We start from the raw sequence: 10,184 nt of genomic DNA, 5'->3' as shown, positions 1-10,184 counted from the left end.
CGGCAACTTGGAACCACGCAGTCACTCGCTCTCTCCCCACCTTTTCCTTCCTCCGCCCGCTCCCGGGGGGATGGGGAGGAGAATCGAAGGAATGTAACTCCCACGAGTTGAGATAACAGCTCTCCAGTAACTAAGGTATAATACAAACCACTACTGCTACCAATAATAATGATAAGGGGAATAACAAGGGAAAAGGACACAACCGCTCACCACCCGCCGACCGATACCCAGCCCCACCCGAGCAGCGATCTGGGCCTTCCGGGTAACTCCCCCCAGTTTATATACTGGCCATGACGTGCTGTGGTATGGAATGCCCCTTTGGCCAGTTTGGGTCAGGTGTCCTGCCTCTGCTTCCTCCTGGCTTCCCCTCCTCTCTGGCAAAGCATGAGACTGAGAAAGTCCTTGGTCAGAGTAACCATTACTTAGCAACAACTAAAAACATCGGTGTTATCAGCATTGTTCCCAGACTGAAAGTCAAAAACACAGCACTGCACCAGCTACTAAGAAGGAGAAAAAATGACTGCTGTAGCTGAACCCAGGACAGGTCTTCATTCTCACAGTCCCTGTGTTGGCCTTCCAAGGCTTGGGTGGTGTGGTGTGAGCATTTACTAGTGAAGACTGAGGCAATGAAGTCATTAAGAACCTGTAAAAACACTGAATATTATTTAGTCCAATTGTATGTTTTACAGTGTATATATACACCATATTATATAGTAGAAGTCACATTTGTAAACAAGTGAAATCTTTTCTAGGTGATTTGAAGTATGGCTTAGTACATTCAGCATGTCTCATACACAGTTTTACCTGTGGGAGACTCTGGCTGAGAAAGTTTTAGACATAAATCTGTTCTAAACATACATTTTCTTACTAAATAGAGGAAATAAATATCTTCCTTTTTAATTTATCTTGATGTAATCTTGCTTTCACAGTAGTTTTGAGCTTGGTGATGTCCTTCTACACACTTCTACTTTACTAATACAGTCTGGAATACATTTGTGCTTTCTGATGCCATAGTGAACCCTGTAATTCTGTCTTCAAAATAGCTTGAGGTAAAGAAACTACAGGATTAGAAATTGAGTAGGAGTGTTGAAACAAGTTTGAGAGTAGGCCCTCATTTCAGGCTTCAGTATAGCCCAGGGTATTTCCCCACTGTGGAATAAAATAGGCCCTGAAGAGTTATTAAAACTTCTGTGCTGCTCAGTGCCTCTGTTACTGTTTAAGGATAAACTGGAATACAGTGTTTCCATGCTTAAAAAACTGCATTGTTTGAGAAAGGTGTTATGTCTTCATGCTATTAAAAAGTAACATCTGTATGAACATCAACTAAGAATCAGTAGGCAGTTATATTGGAGGGGTTAGCTTTCCAATCCTATTAATATTTATGCAAACTATGCTTACTATGTGTAACATTCATATTAACAGGGTCACATTGAGTCTTTTAACCATTAGATACTTGCATAGGCTGTGAGAAGTCTGCATAATCTAGAATAATGACATCTTCCTTTCAAGTGATTTGACACAAGAATGAAGTGATCTGAACAGTCTGAGGAAGGCAGGGGTGAGAGGAAGGAAGCTCATTAAATGGTTATAATTGCAGGTTTAAATGATTGCTGGATTGTGTTCTACTGTAACGACAGGAGTTTATCTGTCACATTGAATATGCATCTCCTCCTGAAAAGCCTACAAACTACTTTCATAGGCTTCAGGTACACCTTTAGTACATGTAATCTTGGGGAAAAGCTGTCTGATTGCCTTGTCATTCTCTTTCTTGTGAAAAGGTTTAAAACTGAAAAAAGCCCCAAACTGCATGTTTTAACCTTCATAGTACTTAAAATCAAGTATTAAAGACCCATTTAAGAGTCAACTCAATTGATACACTTTAAAATGTGTTCTTCCCAGATAAAGGCTTTGTAAAATGACAGCTAAAACCATTGATTTTTAAACTGACCATTCTGAATGGCTTGAAGAGTAGTTTGAATTACTTTTAGACTGTTACTGAAGTAAACCCCCTAATTATAAATTAAACCACATCGTTTAAGTATACTCTGCAGTAAAAAAAAAATCAAGCAATATGCATTCTGTACTCAAAACTTAACACAATTTTCATGAGGTGGCTGCCTTCTGAAAACAATTTTGGAAAAAATTTAAATCTTAATTAAATCCTTCATTTGGTTACAGTATTTAAACTTCTGGAGACTAGGCTATGGTTCAGTCAACAAACAAATTGGCACTTCTATTGAAAGCTAAATTTGTTACAGACTGCAAATAAGGATTTGAAGGGACAAGAGGTCTGGAAGGGTCTCACCCTCCAAATAGTATCTCTTCTTCAGTGTTTGTTTTAGCATGTTTCTACCTTCACCCACTGTAATAGTGAAATTATAAAGCATGAAGCTGAAAGCGGAGTGGACATTCAGAGTCACTAACTTTTGTTGCTTATTACAAGCTGAATATGTTAGCTGTAATGAGCCCATACACAATTCACCAGCTGCTTTTTTTTTTTCTTCTTATTGAATGTTCAGAGGTTAGACTTTATTAAAATTTTAGTTAGTAGAGGGGAGAGAACATGCAAAGATTTACGTATAGAAGGATAAATAATTAACACAATGAAGCTCACCTGTGTTACAAAAACTTATGCAAAGAGAATCTACATACCAAAAGATGGTGGTTTCTATATGCTTCTCTAGTTGCAACATCTGTAACTTATAGCTACAGAAACAGTGCTGCCCACATACCCAGAACTGTATGATCTTTTAAATTCTGCTTATGAAAATATTTCCAAAATGTTTGAAAAAGATTTTTCTCCTTCATGTACCACAAACAGGCAATGAGAAAAAACTCCCATAACATCTGAACACGTAACCAACAAAATCAGAAGTTATTCTCCAGTCTTTAGGATGCTGAAGTTCATGATTACAGCTCTGTTCTTCTTTAAATTTCTTTATGTCTCTTGAAGTTTACTTTATGTAGCAAAAAGCGAAAGTAGTCTCATCAATTAAATACTGCCCCCCGAATAGTTTCTATGATAATACTTTATCCAGTTTTGTCTCATGTGGGAATAAAATTGGAAATCTACATCTTTTGGTTTTTTTAACAGAACTCTGAATAAAATTTCTTTTATTATACTCTGTGTTCTTTAGTTGGAAACCAGTCTTTCAACATCATGTTTTGTCAATATAAGAACTTTTTTGATTCAGCAAACTGCATCTAAAATACAGATTCGCAATGACATTTATCTAACCTTTCGGTAAGAGGAAATCACAGTCCCCACTCTGTTCTCTGAGAAAAAAATATTAGTTGGTATACTACACTGAATTACCAGGATGTTATACACATTTCGTGAAAGGAATGTTTGCTTTTGAAGTGCTTAATTAACTTAAATTTTAGAAGGTGTGAGATTTTTCAATTCTTAGAGTGTCAGTGCTAACTCTACAGATGTCTTAATACTTGATCCACAAGAATAAAACAGGTCAATTCAGCTGTTGCTCCTATGGAATTCACTAACAATTACATTTTACTCCTGTGCTTAACTGTTTGCCAGATGAGAGTATAAATCGAAAAGATCAACAAAACTTCCATATATTCCTACGTTCAATATGGATGTGGCTGATCTCTCTTTCATTTTCTTCTAGGCCTTTTCTGGAAACATGAATGCAGACAGTGTTGTGTACTATAAGCTTCAGCATTCCATTAAAGCAAGATTTCTCCGTTTTGTGCCTTTGGACTGGAATCCGAATGGCAGAATTGGAATGCGCATTGAAGTGTATGGATGTGCATATAGTAAGTGTTTTCCTGAATCAGCTAAATGAAATGACTATTCATCATTGTCTTCTGTAACCTAAATTACACTTGAAAATTGATTTCTAAGCCTAAGTTTAATCTTGAGTAGAACTGACTCAATAGTACGTTTATGCACAGACTTTACCATTTCTGCACCATCTAAGAGTACATGATGTTTATTTCATTTTTTTCTGTGTTAGAATAAAAGATGTGAACATAACCCAATAAATGATTTACTAAAAACTCTTTTTTTTTTTTTTTTAATAGTCTTAAAAACTGCACTTAATATGGTGAAATATGGAAAATGTTTACAGTTTCAAAAAAAAAAAGATCTTGGTCTTGATCCAGTAAGTGTACAAGTAGAGCCACAAATACACAGTTGAAGGGTATTTTAAAGTTGTTATACGTTTAAGGAGTACTTTTAGAATAATTTTTGGGTCATTAATAAAACATCTGGGTCATTAATAAAACATCTGATATAAGCATTTGGTTGTATTGATCTGCTGGACAATGTAAATCTTCCTGTTGTCTTCCTCTTACAGTTTTTCATCCCTAGAATTTTTTTTAAATATTCCTCTTAGCAAGTTGATAACTGTCTTTTATTCTTCACATCTTTTCCTCATGAGGGAAGCAGAGTTTATTTTCATCAACCTCTTTAATTTTTTGTTTTAAGAACTTTCATCTGTTGCTTTTGTAGGATTATTTTTTTAACTTCTCTGCTTAAGTCATGCTTTACATGGCTGATCTCTTCTGAATGGCCTCCATACATCCCTCTTCTATTTCTATTCATTAGTATCTTACTTTAAACTGAACATCAGTAAAACACATTACTTGGCTTTGTAAAAAGAGTGAATGGTCCTGAGCTAAGGATACTGAAAATTTCAACTTGGATGCAGGAGATTAGGTCACATCAGAAATTAAGTAAACCACCTAATCCCAGAGAACAGAGAGCTCATACCAGGAGGAGGGTGTGAGGAGATAAAAACACACAGAATTTCTTAATGACAACTGCCTGGATATTAGGAACATGGCTTTTGATTCTTAGACCAATCTAATGATACTACTGTAACTGAGAAATGTGGCCAGATACAATTTACCCTCCACTGTTTTAACTACTGAAAGTTGAAAATGGAGGCTGAAGAGATGATTTTATCATTTCCGGGTGAGAGCTCATGTGAGTCTCCCTTTGAAATCTCATCTCTATAGTACTTGATGAAGTACATTCTCTCCTGTCTCTAAGCTTCACTGAAAGTGAATCAGCTTTGCTTCTTACCAGTCCCTTACCTTGTATGTTAGACAATATTTAAATCCTTACCCAAAGTCATGTTATCAGACATTTCCAAAAAAGAAGAGCTATCTCTTACACATACCTAAAATTTAGATCTTCTTATGTTCACTACTGTAATTTTCTTTATCAGATCTTGTAAAGTATCTTACGGTTCTCTTTTTGATATTGCTATTACTATGTTCCTTTTTTATGTCAATGGAAAATCTACTATTGTAAAGGACAAAAATGGACAATATCTGTGTTATTAAAAGTAATAAAGCATACAGAATAAGCAGTTACATAGAATTTTTAGTGTATGGTCAGTAATTAATTTGAGGAAGATTATGTATTTTTCTGTATTTTACTCTTTTGGTACAAGATTAATACTATAGATAGGTTATTGAAACAAATCAATGATAATTATCTTCTAAGATAAAGCTGAATTTAAAAGGAAAATTCATTTACTGTCCACCATAATAGAGTACATAGAGACTATGACTGTTCAATACATGGGAATTTTTTTAAGCTGTTAAAGATTTTCTCTGTACTAATGGTGTGAGCTCTTGAAATGCTTTTTTTTTTTTTCCTATGTGTAAATGCTTTCATTCCAAATAAATTGCAAAGTCTTTATCATCTCTTTTTTTTTAACATCTAGAATTGTCATGTGCTTTTAGTAGTTCCATTCAGTGGCTGCTGCTGAAGACAAACCAGTTGATTATAGTCTTAGAGTTCTAACATATATTTAATCATTTGAAAGATTAATTCTTTCTCTTCAGTCTTTTCCTCCATTTGTCAGACACATGCAGGACATGTAGTTATTGCTACAGTAATTATGCCTGTCTCTTTGTAAACTGCTATGAACTTTTCCAGGTGGGAAAAGGAAAGCACAAATGCCAGTGATACCTACTTTAACTTTGATTTACACTTTCCAGATTTCCCATTTCTCATTCTTCCCTTCAGAGACATAGATCTCACTTGGTCTTATAAGAGTAAGCAACTCTCCGTTTACTACCGAGTATGTGGACTGTGTATTCAAGTGCAAATGCAGTAATTTCCTCCTTCAATCTTATCTGTTACAAATTACATAACTAAAACTGCCAAGAATATACAAAACTGATCTTTCTATTTCATAAAGTGATACTGAAAAATGCATGTCTGTTACATCCAAAAGTCACTACTATCTTAGTGAAGTAGTACTTACAGGATTATTGTTGGCGCTACTTTCAAGTTGCTGCTCTTTTATCTTCCAGCCAAATATCTACTCTGAATAACTTAGACATATCTTCAGCACTGATGTTTCCCCTTTAATTACAGTCTCAGTGAGGTTTAGTAACATTCATGATAGATGCCCATAGGATAAATAAGGAGTTTTGTTTCCTGTTTTTTCACAGAGAGCCCCGTTATTCCTATAAACCTTTTAAGCCAAGAACCGTCACATTTTATGTGTTTCTAAAGCATGCATCCAGAACAAGTCCTTTCATTTTTGGTTTTTACCACTTATGGAACAGAAAGGCTAAATAAGTGTAGTTAGTTATAGAGTTGAATGAAACAATAAAAAAGTTCCCCTGTATTCTTTGTGCTTAGTTCTTCCCCTTCCTCACTCTGCTATATCTACTATGTTCCTTACTTTTCTTACACCTGTTCTGAAGTCTTTTTCATGCAAAGAAGTAAGAAAGGTATTTACTTTTTCCAGGGGGTCTACCTGGCTTTATGTGGTCTAAGGAAATCTGCTTGTGCCATGACTATAAAACAAACACTTTGTGCTGCCAGAAAAAAAAATCCCCAAATCTTTCTCAGCTTCCGCCTGATAGTTCTTCCTGTTTGGTGTATGCAAAAGACACTGATGAATCTCTACAGATATATCTCATGTGTTTTGCCTGAACTGTCAGATTGTAACAATTAAGCCATGTAAAACAGAGCTCATGATAAGCTATGCTCTGACACTAAAAAAGAGAAATCAGAATTAGTTTTGGCTTACTCTTTTCTCCCTTGATTACAAAGTTCTCTTACTCTTTTCATCCTCTGAAAACCAGTAGGCTAAAAATAAGAAATTTAAAAAAAACAAAACACAACAAAAAAAAGTGCCTTCATATAACAAACAGAAAAATGGGTTTAAACGTGAAAATGACAATTGTATAAAATTGCAGGACAAAGATAACTGGGAGCTAAATACAACCTGTATGTAAACACATTGTTAGACTCAGTGCCTAAGAACAAGCACTGCAGATACTATGCTATGCAAACTTTTTTCCAGAGTCCTCTAACAGTTAAATGTGTTGAGCATTCCTTTCCTGGCTGTAAGGCATAAAATCAATGGCACAGTTACATGAGTCAAAAAGAGAACTTCCAAACCACTTCGTAACTAGGATAATGTATTTTCAATGGCTTGATGTGAAAATGATTGTAAAAAAGTTAATTTTAAATAAGACTAATTATGAACGATTTCAACATGCCACCTTTTTTTTTTTCCCCAAGAGGTTTTTGTAAAGTGATAGCCTACTCCTGGTTTTTCTAACTTTTCTGAACACTGTGAACCTTTTCAGGTCTGCTTTCCCCAGAACTGGAAAGATACATAAAGCAGATATCTCATTTAATGTGGGTTTTTTTTTTTTCAGGAGGAAGGATATCTAAAACCAATAAAACCCCACAAAATAATTTGCATTATTTTATGGTTATTTTTTTATTTTTCCCACTACAGAACATTAACATTAATTTTAATTAATTTAAAAATTAACAAACCCGAAATTGTTCTTCAAAGATACTGCAGCTGAAACTTTTACTCAGGATAGGTAGAACTCTTGATCCTATGGTGTGTGAAGTTTCCAGAATTTCCAATTTCTCAGAGGCATTTCATCACTTCCAAAAGTATTTTCACAGTATAATAAGGATTTAGATTACATTTCTTTGAGAAAGACACATTGTAAATTGTGAAAACAAAAGACGAGTCTTCACGAAACAAATTGAAAGTACTTCATAAATACGAAAGAGGAAAATGTTACGACACTCTGGCTATCTGGGCTCATTCTTTCTATCCTGATAACCCTGCAGAAGATTCAGCCTTTATCTTTCATAACTGTTTCAATTTATTTTTAGTGGTAATGCACAGATGGTGAAAACAAAACTTGTGTGAGAAAAGTTACAAGAATTTTTGTTGACATTTGCAGCATTTTCACAATCTTCATGCATGGTGGTGGGCAAAAGTTTTAATTTTGTTTATTTCCAGATTTGGAAAGAGTAGGTTTTGCTTCTTAGGAGCGAGTGCTGCAGAACTGTGTAAGAAATTTCAGAGACCTGTGTTAAATGTTTATGTTCTTGTCTTTATAACTAATAACAAGAGTCTGTTCCCAAACAATACCTCGTAATGCTATCAGTACCTATTAAGAATATAGCTAGTTAGCTGGTTTGATAGATACTTAACAATGTACAAGTTCTGCTGTTGAAGTTTTTCTAGAAGCTTTTAGACTTACTCATTATTCAAATTTAACACTGAGTAGTGCTTTCCCTGTCCACATTCATTCAATGACATGATGAAGCAAATAGTCAACCTAGGATTAATTTTTATGTAGAATGTCCTATTTATTTGTTGTACCTTTGGTAAATAAATTCTTCATAAGTAAGAAGTACATTATCAAGATGTGAAGAAAATCAAGAAATCATACTCAAAAACATAGCTGCATTGATTTGGCAAGGGAATTTAGAAATGGAATATAAATGACCAACTTAAAGTATAATAGTTAATCTGAATTGAGTTCATTTCCATGCAGACAATGTGGAGAAATATTTTTAGTGAAAATAAAGTTAGTAAATAGATAATGGCTTTCCATTGACTTGAAAAAAGTTAACCAGTTAATTGAAAAATAAATTCATGTTTTACTGAGTGTCCTTTAATCTTCATTTATTTCACAAATGTATCTTTCAAGAGTAATATCTTTTTTCTTCTTTACTTATGAACTGTAAATACTCTACAAGCTTTTTATATTGTTATCGGTTCCTTGTGTGTGTCTTGTTCAATCTGTACTGATTTTGACAGATATTCCCATATATTACTGGGATAAAATCAGCAATCAGTTGGTTCTGTTATTCCCTTCCCTTCCCTTCCCTTCCCTTCCCTTCCCTTCCCTTCCTTTCCCTTCCCTTCCCTTCCCTTCCCTTCCCTATCCTTTTCCCTCTCCCCTTCCCTCCCCTTCCCTTCCCTTCCCTTCCCTTCCCTTCCCTTCCCTTCCCTTCCCTTCCCTTGTGTTTTGCCATTGCCTTGCCCTAACTTGCCTTGCCTTGTTTTTGCCTTGCCTTTCCCTGCCTTGTCTTGCCTTGCCTTGTCTTCTGCCTTTTGCCTTACTTTGCCTTTTGCCTTTGCCTTGCTTTGCCTTGCCTTTCACCTTGCCTTGCCTTTTGCCTTGCTTTGTCTTGCCATTTGCCTTGCCTTGCCTCTTGTTTTTCCCCTTGCTTTCCCTTTTCCTTTCCACTTTCCTTACTCCTTTCCCCCAGATAAAGTGAAACTACGTAATGCTGATAGAAATTAGTCATAAATAGAACTTAGATTTCACTGGAGTACTGCCATGTAGCTGTAACACTGAGTCTACCTTTAAGCATACTTATTAGGACTATGAACGTGTGTGAGTAAGTGAGAAAGCATACATTTATAATGTAATAACGAAATTTCTGCAGCATTACTCTTTTCTTCACCTGTAAAACTTAGAAGTTTTTTGATTTGTCTAGTATAGTACAAAATCAAGGAGAGAAAGAACTGATTCTTTCCCACTTCTCCACTCTTATGAGACCCCACCTGGAGCCCTGCATCCAGCTCCAGGATCCCCAGTACAAGAAAGACAGACCCCTCAGAGTGAGTCCATAGGATGGTCATGTAAGTAATCAGAGGGCTGAAAAAACTCTCCTATGAAGAAAGGCTGGGGTTGTTCAGCCTAGAGAAGATTCAGAGAGACCTTATTGTGGCCTTTTAATGCTTGAAGGGAGTGTAATATAAAGATGGAGAAAGATTTTTTTTCCCAGGTCCTGTAGTGACAGGACAGTAATAGTTTGAAACATCTAGATTTTAGATTTAGATTGGACATAAAGAAGAATTTGATTGTTTTTTAATGAAGAGGGTGGTGAGACAATGGAACTGGTAGCTCTGAAAACTTGT

At 35.4% G+C, this 10,184-nt stretch overlaps 1 protein-coding gene across 1 annotated transcript in view; it reads left to right on the top strand.

Moving 5' to 3' along the window:
- Positions 1–3,629: 3,629 nt before the first annotated feature.
- The window catches only part of CNTNAP4 (contactin associated protein-like 4), a gene marked incomplete at its 5' end in the record, with an annotated part of 84,641 nt that continues 78,086 nt past the window's right edge, over positions 3,630–10,184 (top strand). The window contains one exon of the mRNA XM_010014665.1: positions 3,630–3,777. Within this exon, the coding sequence (XP_010012967.1) occupies positions 3,630–3,777 (148 nt within the window). The remainder of the gene's footprint in view (positions 3,778–10,184) is intronic.

Source organism: Nestor notabilis, unplaced genomic scaffold, assembly GCF_000696875.1.
Source record: "Nestor notabilis isolate BGI_N333 unplaced genomic scaffold, ASM69687v1 scaffold2495, whole genome shotgun sequence".
Classification (NCBI taxonomy): Eukaryota; Metazoa; Chordata; class Aves; order Psittaciformes; family Psittacidae; genus Nestor; species Nestor notabilis.
This window is presented reverse-complemented; position numbering and strand designations above follow the sequence as displayed.